The sequence below is a fragment of the Ischnura elegans genome (assembly GCF_921293095.1).
Source record: "Ischnura elegans chromosome 13 unlocalized genomic scaffold, ioIscEleg1.1 SUPER_13_unloc_1, whole genome shotgun sequence".
Taxonomy (NCBI): Eukaryota; Metazoa; Arthropoda; class Insecta; order Odonata; family Coenagrionidae; genus Ischnura; species Ischnura elegans.
The window spans coordinates 8,200,143-8,216,295 of record NW_025791657.1 but is presented as its reverse complement, the minus strand read 5'-3'; the positions used below and the strand labels follow the sequence as shown (position 1 = coordinate 8,216,295).

At 39.2% G+C, this 16,153-nt stretch overlaps 1 protein-coding gene and 1 long non-coding RNA gene across 12 annotated transcripts in view; one reads left to right on the top strand and one right to left on the bottom strand.

Moving 5' to 3' along the window:
- Positions 1 to 12,803, top strand: part of LOC124172557 (zinc finger and SCAN domain-containing protein 2-like) — a 38,024-nt gene extending 25,221 nt beyond the window's left edge. Inside the window, exons 8-10 of the mRNA XM_046551999.1 lie at positions 555 to 627; positions 11,335 to 12,296; positions 12,795 to 12,803. Of these exons, the coding sequence (XP_046407955.1) occupies positions 555 to 627; positions 11,335 to 12,296; positions 12,795 to 12,803 (1,044 nt within the window). The remainder of the gene's footprint in view (positions 1 to 554; positions 628 to 11,334; positions 12,297 to 12,794) is intronic.
- On the bottom strand, positions 1,984 to 6,444 carry LOC124172249. Of its 11 annotated transcripts, none has more exons than XR_006868097.1 (8): positions 6,058 to 6,444; positions 5,694 to 5,757; positions 5,486 to 5,613; positions 5,032 to 5,246; positions 4,566 to 4,766; positions 4,050 to 4,479; positions 3,599 to 3,795; positions 1,984 to 3,459 (listed from the first exon to the last, which is right to left on the bottom strand). It is a non-coding gene; the product is annotated as an uncharacterized LOC124172249 (long non-coding RNA). The 11 variants fall into 11 exon arrangements; XR_006868099.1 differs by having other exon boundaries at positions 5,694 to 5,752; XR_006868103.1 differs by having other exon boundaries at positions 6,160 to 6,444.
- Positions 12,804 to 16,153: the final 3,350 nt, after the last annotated feature.

The window sequence follows — 16,153 nt, the reverse complement described above, 5'->3', positions numbered from 1 at the left end:
TGCAGGCATTACAAACAATTAGATAGTGTAGCTATGGGGTTACCTGTCATAGCCAAAATTTGTATGGATAATTTTGAAAAACTTCAGTTCTCTATCATATTCCCTCCTAAAAAAAGCATAAAGTGATATCGATATGTAGACAAAGTGTTTTGAGAGTCACAAGGTATGTCATAAAGGTAATGCGATTTCTGAGAGTTCTCAATTCACAGGATAAATACATGTATAAATAAATACAATTTTTAGTATGGAAGTCGAGACAGAAGGCATACAATGGAATGTAATGGGTGTAGACCACAGAGTCAATTGGATTACGTATCCACTGCTGTTTATGATTTTTTTATCGTTTTGAAACGATGGAAAATCAGATTTATTTACATTTGCTGTTATCCATAGAGAATTCATATTTTATCATAAATATTATTGATTTACTTCTTGGTCATATGGAAAATATAAGCTAATATGTGCGTTTATGTGGCTTAAGAAGTAGCTGTATTTAATCACCTGCCAAGGTAGGTCCAATTCCCTGTCATTTATATTTTGATGCTTACTTTCAGCCTACTTCTATGGAGAATGGAGAGTTGATTCAGAAACAGACAATGGCCATGGAGACTATGACGGAGGCATTGGGTAAGTGCTCTTAAGTTCTTGAAAATGACTTAACAGAAAAGACTAATTCTGATGAGGCAAATGTCCCAAAACTGGATTTCAGAATTCACTCAAATTTTGTGATCCCTGCATGAAATTTTTCGTGCTTTCATTCTATGTGCTATTCCACAGAAGCATGTTATTCGTCAATATTTCTATAAATATAGCTGAAAATTTTATTTTTATGTGTGGCTTGACACCAGGCGCTCTAGATGACAACTGAACAGCTTAAGCACTAGACTAAAGCTCACCCTTAGCAGAGTGGCTCCTATACATGAATACATTTGACCTGCAAATGTTTAACTGGATTTGTAGTTTGAAATATTGGTTGTACATGTAACCCCATATGGGGAATGATTTGAGAACAACTCGCAATGGACTATAACAACAAAATTTGGTTGAACTCTGACTCAAGGTTTTCAGACACTCCACTTGTGAAGTATGTAGCATCTGAATTGGTCATCCTTCTATACTTTCTTTAGTTTATGTTAATAGTTCTGCTGGTTAATTTAATCAGGTCTGCAATTGTCTATTAGAAATTTCTTCATGTTTCAGTGATAGAAAGCAATATTTGCAGTCATATGCATTCACATGGGATTTCCCCCGTACTTTACCTAATAATTTTACCTTTAATATTTGTCAATAGAAAAAAAGTACTAAAAATCACTTGTTAAGAATACTAAGCATGAGATTCCAGCTCCCATGTCAATTGTGGCGTCCATGGACAAAGTTGATATGGAACTTGTTGAAATGAGCACAAATGGTTTGTTTCAGTTTTAAAATAATGGGAAAATTCGGCTTTGATACACACCCCATCCAATTCACTTTTTAGTGCTCATGACAACTGTGCTTTATTAGGCCAAACTACTATTCATGGAAGAAGTGAACATGGGAAAAAACTGATTGGGCTAAAAATGTGCTAAACTCAATTTCAATACTTTGAGTGCCAAAGTTATAGTTCTGCTGAGTAATGACCGTAAACAACCCAGCCAGCACAGAACAGGACGTTGCCCCTTAAATTACGGCAACTTTCCATCAACGATAAAGAAACGGCTGAATACGTTGCTATAAACATGACGGCAACGAGGCAGCAACGAAGGGGCAAAAATGCCGTTAAATGTCGCCAACGATAAAGCAACAGTTTCTTTTCGGTGACGTCACAGACACAAGGGACACCTACCGGCACTTTCAAGAACTAACTGGGCAGCATCGCGACTGTGGCGCCATCTAGCGGGATTTTTTGATACCACGTTGATACTGCTACCATGGCGGGGTATTCCAATAAATTCAAATAATAATTGATAGGTCTGGGTTTAATAGAGAAATCAATCATTCACAGAATTTTGAAAATAAACTTTTATTTTCGCTGCAAACATTAAAATCCATTAGATATTCAAGCAAACGGTATTAAGAGGTCACAACAGCAATGATATCAAAAGCACCTAACACACCACAGAGCAACTGATTTTGTAATCAGAGCAGCCCCACCTGGGGAAATGACAGTTGGAAAAAACAATGAGCTACAGGGTAGTTCATAACCGAAAATGGAAAGAAATAGGTCTCCATCAATACAAAACAAAATATAATGGTAACCAAAAGATAGCATGATTATTTTCAAGTGGAAATTATAGAATTACAGCAATATTTATGTTAAAGCCTCAAGCACAATAGATCCCCCACGAGGAACAGTACGAAAAATATCAATCTCACACATGACTCCAATATCAAAATAGGAGAATAAACAAATTATAGTTTTACATCATTAATTACATAGTAAGGGTTGAGGTCTTAACAGAAACTTGCATTCAATTTTTTGGAGTCTAGATTTAATTTACTTTCAAATTTTCTGTTGCAGCAGATCCTAACAGGCAGGGGAATGTTTTGTAAAGTTATATTTGACATAACATATTGAAGTCTTATTCCGAACACGGAGGCATGAAATGCAATAGCAACACCAGTGTGCACTATTTAATGTGGCCTCTCATTTTAGTGGTCAACTACTTAATTACCATGGAACACAGCCATTTCATACAAGGACATACACATTCAAGGTTGTGGTGACAGGGAACATTAGCATGTGGTAATTAGGAAATGTTATTTTTAAAGAAGTTTTCTTCATACAATGTACACATTCAGTTGTTCACTGCCATAGCAAGCACGATGCCCTATTATGAATGCCCTATTATTAAATTGCTGTGTTCTATGACAATAAGGAAGCTGATCACCACAAGCTAACACACCCTAGCGTTCCTGCAGCATTTTATGCCTCCATATATGGAATAAGACGTAAGCTTCACCACTCCATGGAGCTGTTTAAGGGTAGGGCATTCTATAGCATTTGAGCTAGGTTCACAGGAAAGAAATGAAGTAAAATTAATTTATTTCAGCTATACAAAAGGCTATTCAACCAAACTTGGACCTATTCCTAGCAGCATTTGGCATTTTGAAAAATCATAAAAAATAGGGCATTTAAGAAGGTGAAGAAACATTCCTTCTCCCTTGTCAGGCAAAAATCAAGGAGCATTAATGACATAGCTGTATCTGTCGTAACAGTGATCAGTCGCTGACCTCACCTTATCCCACAATCATGTTATGAGACTACAAACAAAACTGCCTTTCCACACTGACAGGTTCTGAGATAGGCAAATTGGAAGAATCATGTTTCTTCGAGATCCCCTTTGAATTGCCTTTCAGAACACTTTCTCGTTTCTTATTCCCTTTCTCTGCTCTGTATTTTGAGGCCTGGGATCATTCCCTGATGCTTCTTTTCACACTGATAGTATCAAATCAGGCTTATTTTGGCTTTTACACTCCCTGCAAGGTAATCATAATTGGATTAGATATTATGCTGAATATGAAATATGAACATATGCTGAAAAGCTCTTTTCATTCAACTGTATTCCAAGATAAGGGAAGAGTAAATCGAAAGCACCAATGATTAAAAAATACTTACCAAATGAGACATTTATAATGGAGCTAAAATGCACTTCTTGTTTTCTGAGTGTCCCTTCAAACAGAAAGACACAGCTAACTCATTCTATGTTAGGGTAGAACACTTGTTTTTGACTTTTGTTAAGCCCAGTCCTCATTTGATTGTTCTGACTGCTCTTAAACATGATGTTCGAAGATCTTTCCTTCATGAAATAAAATCTGAAAAATGAGATGACCAGATAATTAATTATCTATGGTAATTGCTGAGAACCATTGAACATAGTGGCACAGCATTTTTAATTTCTAAGTACATCCCAGAGTTATCATAAAATTAAATATCAACAAGGAGGTGATGATGGTACCATAACTTAAGTTTAAGACTCAAAGTGATAATCTATACAAAGTACCATGAGCATATTAACACTTAGGAGGCTATGAAGTCAAACAGTTGACAATGTAAATGAAATACCAACCAAATACTCTTCTTTCAGGTTCTTTCCCAGCAAACAATAGCAGTGAAGATTTCTCATGATTTGCACTGGATAAGGTCCTCCAGATCTCATTCAAACGTTTCGACAAGCAACTTACCCATCGTCTTCAGGGATTCAAGAACCAAACGATTTAGGAATCCAACCTTGGATTCCAGAATCCCTGGAGACGATTGGTGAGTTGCTTGCGGAAACATTGGAAGGAGAAATGGAGGACCTTACCTGGTGCAAATCCTGAGAAATCTTCCCCGATACCTCTGACCTCATTGGGTGCACCAAGTGCTAACAATTGGACTTCACTGATTCTTCAGAAATAACACTCCAATTCTATAGAAAAGTTTAAGGCTCCTTCACTCCAACATTGTTTGAGGAATCTTTAAGTGCAACCTTTCCTTCTTAGGAGGCACTCATGCAACTGAAAACAGAATAGATAAGCTTTACACTTACATTTGCACATGATAAAGCACTCAAAAAAGCAAATTCTTATATGCAAACATTTACCAGGTGATGGTGGTTTCAGTATTCTGTCATCATCAGTCTCCATAGATGAAGAATTACTTACATCAGGATACTTTCAATTCTTTTTTGTCCTTTTCCTTTCCCAGTATTTTTTGATTTCAGTGACTAAAATGCCTCCATGTCTGTTCTCCGTCTTCACAAGTAGCCATCTCTGTTCAATAGCGACAGCTGCCACTACAGTCTCTGGAAGATGATTATTATAAAATGCCACCATTAGCCACACATTTCAAAGCATGAAGTCAATGTCAAAATTAACTAAAATAAAAATATTTAATACTTGGCTTAGAGAACTAGTTTAACATGTACAACCAAGTCAGTGCTCTCACACACACACACCATGAAACAACCCCTTTGAATACATTTAAAAGGCACCCTGCCCTTGCAAGTCAAAGATGTTAACCATCCCTTTAATCAAAACAAATGCTCACAAATATTTTTTCAAACTCACCAAATGGAGGCATGCAGAACTTCACGCCCAAGATACCCCATTCCTCACTGAGTCGAGAGCCATTTTATGACCTGTGACACTGAAGACCAGTTATAGCCTAGGGTAATATTCAATAATCTTATCTCCATCCAATTTTACCCATGACTATGCAAAAGCCTGCACTGTGAGGCCAGTAAATTTTATGTGGAAGAAATATTAACACTTGCCAAGGCATCCTGAAAAAAAGAGGAAAAAAAATCATGACTATGAGGCGTTCACTCTTCAGTTACTTAAAAACATGAGATCATAAAATTCCATTGAAAGTAAAGTTAATTATTGTATATGAAGACTAGTTAATAGTGATGCATTAAATGATTGCACACTCCAGTAATTGAGGAAATATCTCTGCGATTATGCTAAATTTTACTGCTCAACTCAATATTTCAAGAGTGTTTGGTAGGGGGTGAGTTCTCACCAACGTGCAGTACTGAACGTTGCACTCCATTGAATGAAAAACTTAAGCGTTCCATCGTGCACCCACAAACTCGAAGTATGAGCACCCACCAGACATACATCGATCCATACTATAGAAACACAACAGAACTAACTCAATGGTAATGAAAACTTAAGTGTACTGTTAATGAATTTCATAATGAACGACGGTAAACAGAGTCTAGACTTACCTTTCACGAATCCTGGCGGAATACGGTGGTTGAACCCTCGAAGAGGCTTCTAACTTGCACTGCCCTAGCCAAAGCCCAAAAAACTTGTAACCACTGAACACCTTTTCTCACTAAGAACACGATTTAACAAGAGTTAAAATCACTCGCGAAAACTTAAGTTAGTGAAAATTACAAACGAAGATTCACGTCAGTGAAAATTAGGAATACAATAAGGTCAGAGTACGACGGGTGGACATGATAATCGGATATGAAGGTGAAATGAAATGAAAAGTGAAAATGGAGAAGCTGAAACCACGTTAAGTTTGACGGATGAAGTAAATGAACAATTTAAGTAAAATTAAAGTTCTTGAAAAAATCTATTTACTAAAGGTTTGGTGAACGAAAACCGTCCCTCGACCATTCAAAAAGGAGAAAAGCATCACGACGAACACAAAGCATGAATTCACATATCAACAAAGCTATGTACCAAAGTTACTATGGCTACCGGCAACGGCGGATAACGGGTTCTTCCCAAAGTGCATTTCGCATTGCGCGCACGATGGTTTCGCATGGCCTCGCTGTCGTGAGCAGACGATATGATCGAGCGTAAAATTTCATGCGAAGGAGGAAATCGTAATGGTACAGCCTTTAATTATCAATGGTATTTTAGCAATTTCACTTCGCCGATAATAAATATCCAGAGAATCGTCAACCTTGAGAGACGCTTATTATATTATCTTAATCTTTTTCCATCGCCACCGAGTGACTTGGAGACATATTAATTTATAAATCCACAAAATAGTCGAATAAATACCACTTATCCCATAAAACACATTATGCAAAGTTAATTACGTAAGTCGTGAAACCTTTTATTTCTAGCAGATCGTTAATTAGAGCGAATGCATTCACATAAAATAGGATATGAAGCAGCCTTCCAAACTGAGCAACTTCACGGCAACGCGTTGCCGTCATGTTGATATCATCCACGGCGCAACGTCAAAGGATAAACTGTTGCCGCTTCGTTGTCTTGGACGTTTACATAAACGTCGGCGAGTGTGCTGGCTGGGAACCAGCCCATGCTTTCTTATTCTTTGCAGCTAATAATTCAAGGATATAGTTTCATTCAAATTTTTGAAGGTGGTGCAATGAAGTACAAGACATCACACTAATTGACGTTGGATATGAGAAGTTTGAATAATTCTGATAAAATTTAACTTAAAACTGCTAGGTATATTTTTTCATTAGGATACTATATTTCCATTTTGTACATTGCTTTACCTTGGCTTTTATGAAAATTGATTCAGGTCATATACAAAATTAAAATAATATCTCGAATTGTGGTCCTTTCTGCAGATAATCGATTTACTAAAAGGGAAGACCTAGGGATTTAGAAATTGGATACTTGTCGACCACCTGGTAATCAGGAATCATTGCCTTTTTTATCTTTTTCAAATTAAGTCTATAAATCGACAGTGAGGAAATACAAAAGATATTCCTGCAGACTTACTCATGAATCCGGCATTTAGGGTGATTGCTTGCTATACCTTATTTATGGTGAATTCAACCCTGCCAGTGATAACGAACGATTTTAGGTCGCCCTAGGATGGAGCTGGGAAGTAATGTGGTTTGAATGCATTACGAATTGCAGTTTGCCGATTAAATTCCTGTTTGCATGCAAAGCCTTTTATCAAAATGGTGGGAGCATTGTTCAAACACGACAAGCTTTTTGTCATTTTAAGATTATGCATAACTGTTCTGTTCTGACGTAAACCAATCCATCCTGACCCATCCATGCTCTAAAACAAAGACTTGCAGAAAGAGATAGGGGCGGCACTGTGAGGGCACATTCAAAGAGAGAATCAGAACTCATTTCACTCTACTCTAATGGGGCGTTCATTCACTGAAGCTATAACTTAAAACTTTGAATCCAGATCCGATGCCATCTGCAAATTCGGATCTGATGTGTCTGATGAATGGCAATATCAATGAATATTTGGATATATGGAATCCCATCTGACCATCCTTAATGTTAACCCAGGTATGAGATCAATAATACCCTAGGCTTTTAAACTTGAAAGAAATTTATCAATATTGCAAGGTACAGTGGTTACTTAAGTTTCTTTAGAAATTGAAGGGACTTCCCTGCGGAGAAATGGATCGTCACTTTTGCCATGGTTGTCCTTGGTTATGCACCTCAAATATTTCGTTTTTGAATTCGTTTTATCCTTGGAGGTAAAATCGTATAATATACCTTTTTATTGCCCATCTATCTTCCCCTCAATGATTTATTAACCCTCATATGGATTTACAAAATTAGTTACGTCGTTGGATTCTCGGCGCCGCAGCGGCGCCGCGTCATTTTTTGCTATTATCTTTCAAAGTTAGCCTGAATTTACAAGTTTTTTGATTGATAATGGTAAATACATCTATTATCTTTATTTCTTACCGTGTTTTGCTAGATTTAAACCCTTATTGTTGAAGTAATAACAAAAAAAAATTGAACGCTGCATTCTTTTCCATTTCTTGCCGTAATGCTCTTTATTTCAGTTCCCTTTGTATGTTATTTTTGAGTGAAAGTTTTAATTTCGTGAGTAATTGTTGTTTGAAATATTTTTCTGATATGCAGAGCTCGGCAAACTCCGCTTTTTAATGTTTATATTGTTTATAATTTTATGTATCTAAATGCTAAAAATGATGACCAAATAAAATTCGTTTATGCCCATATGACATAATTTTGCTTCAATGCGTCCACCCACATGTTATATCTTTGCAGTGTATATAGAAGGATAAGTTATTAAACGTTAATAAGGGAACAGATGTAGGTTAAGTGTGAAGAGACGAGTGTAACGTTCGTGATTTTTACAAGATTCTGGCGTTCAAGACAAATCTTACGAATATTCAGGGAGCTTACGTCCTGAAATTAAAAAAAATCAAGTCTTATGGCTTTTGAAATATAAATAATATGGGATGATAAGCGGCGTGTCAAAGAACTCAACGCTTCTTTGGATATAGAGCTAGAAGAGTCGGTACTCTTTTCCTACCACGGAGCCCCATTCCCCCACTGGGGACGTGTAGCCCAAGCGAAAGGTTTCCTTAGATATGGACGGGTAAATGTTTTGCGTGGGAGTGCATAAGATTAGGTTTTACTCCTGGATTGGTGGGAAGTCCAAAAAAAATAAATTCTTAGAAGTATGTGTTATTGGTGGTAGGGGAGAAGGTGCAGCTGCCTTATTTCTTTCGTCCAGCCCTGCGTGAGAAACTGTTGAAAGAATGCTCTGGGGTGACAAAAATACCCTCACTTTGAAAGGACTCCCCTTACATTTTCTTTCCGTTTCCTTTCTTAGCGTTTCACTGACCCAAACATTGAGACTCTCCATACTTTCCCACTAAGCTCCCTTATTCGTCATTCACCACCTTCTTACCCCCTCCCACAAAACTTGATTGAACTTCTCACCACCCTAATGACCCACCGAGCTGGACCTTCTTGGAATGAAGGGAGGGCCACCGCGGGGCGTTTTGACAGGGCTTTTGTTCCCTGTCCTTCATGCAGCGTTAGAAGGATGAAGAAAAAGCAGGCTTTTGTATCTAATTGCCTCCTTGCACTCCCAACCTTTTTTGCGATAAGGATTTTCTACTCCTACCTGTCCTAACGATCTGGGTATTCCCCGATCCTTGGCAGTCTACACACTACCGCTCCTTCACCTCAAAACAACCTCCTGGCATTCCTTCTCCTTTGTCCTTCTCACTCATCCCTTTACGTTAGTAACACCCCCAATGCATAAAACATCTGTACATTTCAGTACACATAGAAACGAGATATATGTTTACAAATTTTTACCTCATGGTAAATTGTCTTTTCATCTATTCATAATGAAACGATTTTTACCATGTAAAGTCTAAACTCATCGTCAGGAAAGAGAAATTATTTTCTATCACGAAATTAGTTGGGTAGTTATCTTGATTTCACCTCAATGGTAAACTGTCACGTCATCAGTAGCTATATAAACGCCAGCAATTTTGTATAGACTATCGTAGCCGCAAAGGGATTTTTTTCGAATGAAAAGTACAAGACATATAACAATAACTGTGCGATGTGTTCTTCAAGGGTAGTCGGTGAAACTTCTGAATCTCTTGGTAAGTTACAGTTACTCATTCAGCGAGAAATATTCACACAACGGTGAGGAAGCATTATTCTACGAATTCGGATAATGCATTGTGTTAAATTTTTCTTAGAATTGCTGCTTGGAGTAATTCTAAACAGAGTCACTCTAGTATTTACCCAAAGCTGACTATCACCACGGCAGTAACGTGGACGCGGAGCGGAGAAGGTGCCCAAGCAAAACTAAGTCGGAAGCCACGGAAAAACAACTTTGAATAGCCATGAGTTTCTATGAATAATTCTCGCAAAAAGATGAAGTTTTGTCAATGAACATTATAACGAAGCAAACGTAATGATTCCTAGCTAAAAGAGAAAGCACAATTGGTATTGTAATATTTTCCTTTTGTTAAACAATTTCACTAGGTTTATAAGTTAAAAATTAAATAATAGGATTAAAATAGATTATAGCATTTCATATGAAACATTATTGCTTTGACATTAGTGTTGAGAGTGCAGACCCTGACGTAACGATGAGGAAATTCTCGGCCCAAGAAAAACTAAGTCGGAGGCCCATGAGAAAACAACTTTGACTAGCCATAGGTTTTTATGAATAATTTTGTAAAAAGATGAAGTTTTGTCAATGAACATCATATTGAGGCAAATATTTTGATTTTTAGCTGTAATAGAAAGCAAAATAGGTATGGTAAAATTTTCCTTTTGTTTAACAATTTCATTTTGTTTATAATGTTTAAAAATATAAATAATATGATAATAAATATATTATAGCATTTCATACGAAACATAAATGATTTGACATTAACATTGGGAGTGCAGTCAATGACGTAGCGACGAGGAAATACTGAGCGCCGCAGCGGCGCCGAAAATCCAACGACGTAACTTTTTCCATTAGAGGCCAATAAAATGTAAACTATCGACACTATGCTAACAAAATTTTATACGTAGACGAAAAAGGCAGAAAAAATAGACTACTGAAAATTTCAGAATGATCCATTGGAAAGGAAAATTTTTACACCACTTTTAAAACCACGAGCGCCGCTAAGGCGCAGAGAATCCATATGAGGGTTAAGCTCGCAATCATTTGTTTGTGGGTTTTAATTACCTTCTGGCACCTGCAGTTCCTGTCCGTTTGTATTCTGTATATTGTAAGTCTTGTACTGCAAGGAAGTACATATTTTTGTTTAATAATAATGGCAATTGTTTTAATTTAACATTGTGTATGTCATGCCATTTGTAAATTGACTTAATGGTTACTAATGTGCATAATATGGTGCAGTGGGGTGTTTTCTGAAGTAGATATTTGAGGTTAGCATGTAATATTTTGCTGAATTTCTCTCAGCAGCAGCGCCAATCAATTTGTGTGAAAACGTTTGGAAACCACCTTGGAAAATTAACTCACACCTTTGTTATGGGCATAGCATCTAACTGTAACATTGGTTGAAGTGGCTACTTTGATATCTGTCTAATGGCTATTATAAATTAGGCAAAAAAATCATAGATTACATGTCTGACTTTACTTAATTAAAATGTGGAATTCTTTTCTAGATCTCCCAGTTCCTGAAAGAGCCTCAGCTTTTTTTGCTCTCCTTGAACAAAAAACTAGAGCGTCACATTCAAGGAAAGCATGGAAGGTGATGGATAAAGACATTGAAAAATGTGGGTCCCTGCTTGCTGATAAAATAACTTCGTGCTCAATTCCTGGTGATGGACAGTTTCATTCAAAATCTAGGCGCGTGTCTGAAATCAGAGGAGATAGAGCAACAACGGCTGATGCGGGGGAAATAAGTGGCTGTGATAATCCAGACACCACAAAGGTTTTCAGGGTCACTGACAGTGAAAAGAGTGGCCCCAAGGCAGTCGTGCAAGAAAACAAAGAGATAAGTACTAGCATGATCAAAAATCCTGGGAAGCGTGCCAGATCAAAGGACAACTCTTATCATTGCTTCAACTGCAGAGATGCATTCAATGCCAAATATGATCTCATCGAGCACCAAAAGATTCATTTTGGTTCTGGCAGTTTGGATATAGATGCAAATTTGTCAATCGGAAAACATTTGGCCCTCAAAACCCTTGTCTTAAGAGGAGAAACTGATAGGTCTTTTCAGCCCTCCTCCTCCAAGAGTTTGAGTAAGCTACTTTGTAAAAGGCAAGGGGTGAGACAAAAAGGAAATGGGCTTTTTAAGGAAAACTTTGGAGGAACGACGGAGAAGAAAAATGTGATGAAAGTGAGGAAAAGGTCCATTGTAGATGGAAAATCGTGCACAGATAGGCCACGCACGACGAAGAAACCTTATTCCTGCGGTGAATGTGAAAAGCCTTTCTCTCGAAAGAGTGACCTTATCCGACATATTCGGACTCATACGAAGGAGAAACCTTTTTCATGTAACGAATGTGAAAAGTCATTCTCTGATAGGAGCAACCTTGTGTGTCACATGAGGATTCATACAAAGGAGAAACCTTATTCCTGCTGTGAATGTGAAAAGTCTTTCTCTGTAAGGAGCAACCTTGTATGTCACATGAGGATTCATACAAAGGAGAAACCTTATTCCTGCTTTGAATGTGAAAAGTCTTTCTCTCAAATGAGTCACCTAAACTATCACATTCGGACTCATACGAAGGAGAAACCTTATTCCTGCGGTGAATGTGAAAAGTCTTATACTACCAAACAAAAGCTTGTCTTACACATGCGTGTACATAGGAAAGAAGCCTCATTCTTGCATTGATTATGAAAAGACTTTCTCTCAATAGATTCACATTATCTGTCATTTAAAAACACAGAGTTAGGATTCCAATAAATTAGTGTTCATTAGCTATCAAGGTAAATAATTCTTAATACTACGATAACTGCATGTTTGAAATGAAAGAATTGCCTCATAATGTTAAAATAATACAATAATATTCATTTAGGTTTTTGATCTAATTTCTCAATGTTCAAGTAACTTTACTTTATTTTCAAGGATAAAATAAATCATTCTTTTATCTTTAACTGCTATTTTTAATGGTAGATGGAGTGAATGGTAGAAAAGTGTTGGAATTTAATTGGAAGCCATGCATCTCAACACTTTTGATAAAAGTTTAAGGCATTTAGTCCTAAGAATAATTTTCTATGTGGTATCAGTTCTAATTATATGGTTAATTAATGTTAGAGTGTGTGATCGATGTTAGTTCATGTAGTGCTTCTATGTAATTTTTATGAAAATATCAAGTTGATGATATAGTACGACTGATTAAGAGAGTTCTTAACTATAGAGTAAGTATAATGAAGAGGGCTTACGGCATAGGAGGGAATCGTATTTACTTTTTATTTTCAAGAAGCCGATAGATGGCCTCGGACTTGCGAGCAAGAGGCGAGAGTTTGATGTGCGCCACCAACATGGCCAAAGCCCGCGCCAAGAAATTCAAACCTCCCGGCACTAAGGACGACCACGTGGACCCTCCCCCTAACCTCCCCTGCGTCACCGTCCACCCCCCACGCCAAGGAGAAGGAGCGGACGGGTGGACGTCATCGGGCCACGTGGCCGGGAAGCCCGAATCTCCCCTCACCTCTCCTCACTTCCCTTTCCACCCACGCCAACGACGCAGCGACTTTCTTTTTTCCCCTACCCCGGGCTCCAAGACGAACGCTCATTGGCTAGCAGCAGGGCCCAGCTCCAAATATAAGGGGGCCCCAGGGCCCGAAAAAGCAGAACGGAGGAGGGAGGGCAAGAAGTCGGACCGCAGTGCGCACAGCCTCGGGTCGTCTCCTTCAGCCACTACGGGGGTGCAGTGAGAGGATCCTCACCCCTGCGCCGTACTCGCACTTTTGGCGACACGGCATCTCACCCCACGGTGCAGACCTCCAAAAGGACGGATGCCGAGACGACCCCGCCTCGCCCGGAACTCCGCCCGAGCCCGCCAGCGACAGGAGGAAGCCGCACGCCACCAACCAGGACTTGGAGGGTCCAGCCTGCCGCCCACGCCGCCGCCGCACGCACTGCACCAGCTCGAGCCGCTCCTCAGCCCGCTGCCGCCTACGCCGCCGACGTACGAACTGCGACTCGACTCGCCGCTCATCCCGTATGCAACAGTGACCAGGCTACCCCGGAGGATCAGCGACCCGAGGGTGGTGAGGAGGCTGGTCGGGCCCTCGCCCCGAAAGCGGCCCGCCAGGCGACCAGCGCACAGGACCGACTAGGCCCGCCGACCGCGGTCTGATAGCCCTTCAGGGAAACTAATATTGTTTTGATAAAGCCTACGCAGAGTGGGCCACAAAGTGTCACCAAGCGACCAAATACACTTGGGTCAACCCAGATTGTAGTGGTTTTTTTGTTTCCCTTTGTCATCTCTCCCAGTCTACCCATGAGGACCCGATTCCAGCCAGGACCCCTCAGCGACGCAGAAACGGAGGACACGACAAGTTCCATCGTTCAAGGTCGTTCTAGTTCCCTCTCTTCTTTCCCTTCCTTCACTCCCTTCCCATTTCCAAACTCTCCGTCCGTCTTCATCGCCTCCGGCTGAGGGAAGACGATCTTCGCCTCGGACCGAGAGAATAGTCTAATAGTCTCTCTCCTATCAGCATGCGGAATCGGAACCTTGCGGCAGGGTCCTATAAGAGGGTTTCTTTCACGCTTGGCGAGCTGCGTCCTCCACGAATCCATCGATATTCTCTTCTGCTTGGCTTTCATCATTGTAACTTAAACAGTTTTACAACATACAGCTGTGAACAAGTGTTGAAACGACCTAATGTACCTACTTCAAAGATCGAAGTCTGAAAGCCAGGCAGAAGAGGGAGTGAATTTTAAGGGGACCTTGGGCGCTATAAATATATATACTCATAAGCGAAACGAATAGGCTATCAATTTAATAGAGCCACGAAAATATTTACTCGACCACCACGGATTATTACGAAATTGTGACAGGAGATATGCTCGAATATCGAATGAGGGTTGGAGTGGTTTTTATATTTAGCATGGTAATACTATGAAAAACAATGATTCCTTTGATGAAGAACTGTAGCCTTTCGCAGAGCGGTACTGGAACATAAGCAAAATTGAGAATTAATATCGCCAATGTTTTTTTCTCGGAAGACTTGATACTGAGCTACATTGTGAAACTTAATGGGCACAATTAAATAAGGCAATGAAATATTATCCGTGTACGGTAGGGCGGATCGCAATAATCGATTTTTTCAAATCTATCTGGCACAGTGAAAAAAAGTTGTGGGACCGATCGAAAATAAGTCCTGAAAATTTTGAGATCTCTACGTGAATCCCTGACCCTCACTCAAATACATTTTGTGGCTAAACGGTGGCAGATACGTCAAAATGCACGAAATGTTTTCCCTAAAAGGACAGTAACTCGGCAAAATCTATAGGGAATGACCATAAAATATTATAATTTTCAAATTTTGACCCTCCCCCCTAAATTGCATTTGAGCGAGGGTCAGGGGTTCACGTAGAGGTCTCAAATTTTTCAGGCCTTATTTCCGATCGGTCCCACAACTTTTTTTCATAGAGCCAGATGGATTTGAAAAAAAAATCAATTTTTGCGATCCACCCGAGTGTACAGGCCTCTGGACTAAATATTGAGCGGTAGGTGGGGCTCAACAGGGAGTAGAAGAGAGAGGAATGCAAAGCACAACGGGACATCCAAATGGTGCGAGAGAGTGCCGCACAGTGGTGCGGATCCAGAAAAAAGTGGGCAAAAATAAGTTTTTGGTCTTTTCAGAAATCCTCTTTTACTATCAGAGTTCTGTTGCAATATGGTGCACCCCACCTTATGCGTACTTTTTATAAAAAATCGTTAACTTAAATATTTTGCGTCATTGTTGCGCTTTTCTTCCGGAAAAATGCTTTTTCTGTTTTTCGAAAATGACATATTTTAGATAATGCTTTTTACTCTACTGCGCCAATAATTTTGAACAAAAGAACTTCGTACTGTATGAAAATAGTATTTATACCATCTTAAAATCTAGATGTCAACCTTTGAGGGATGTTGATGATTGCTGCAGGAGTGAGTGAAGAGGAATGTCTTTAAAAAATCGCGTTCATGTTGAGTTACAAAAGAGTGACGTGGATTTCCGCGGAAACCTAAGTTTGTGACAATAAGGTAGAGTATTATAAAGACATAATAACGAAAGCAGCTGTTAGTATTGGAAAGTAACCGAATAACAGCGATTTTCGTATCCACCGTACGCTTGAGAGTAAACACGCGAGCATGTGGACACGTGGTTAAATGTGTTTTCTTATATTTCATTGAAAAGGAATAAAAAAGTAGGAAGTTAAATTGAAAGAGAACAAATTCCCCAAGGCCGTACTCTTTGGTGGGCAAAGTGGGGAGGGGGTTGGGAAGTTAAAAGGCTGACAGGGGGAGTTTAATACGGAAA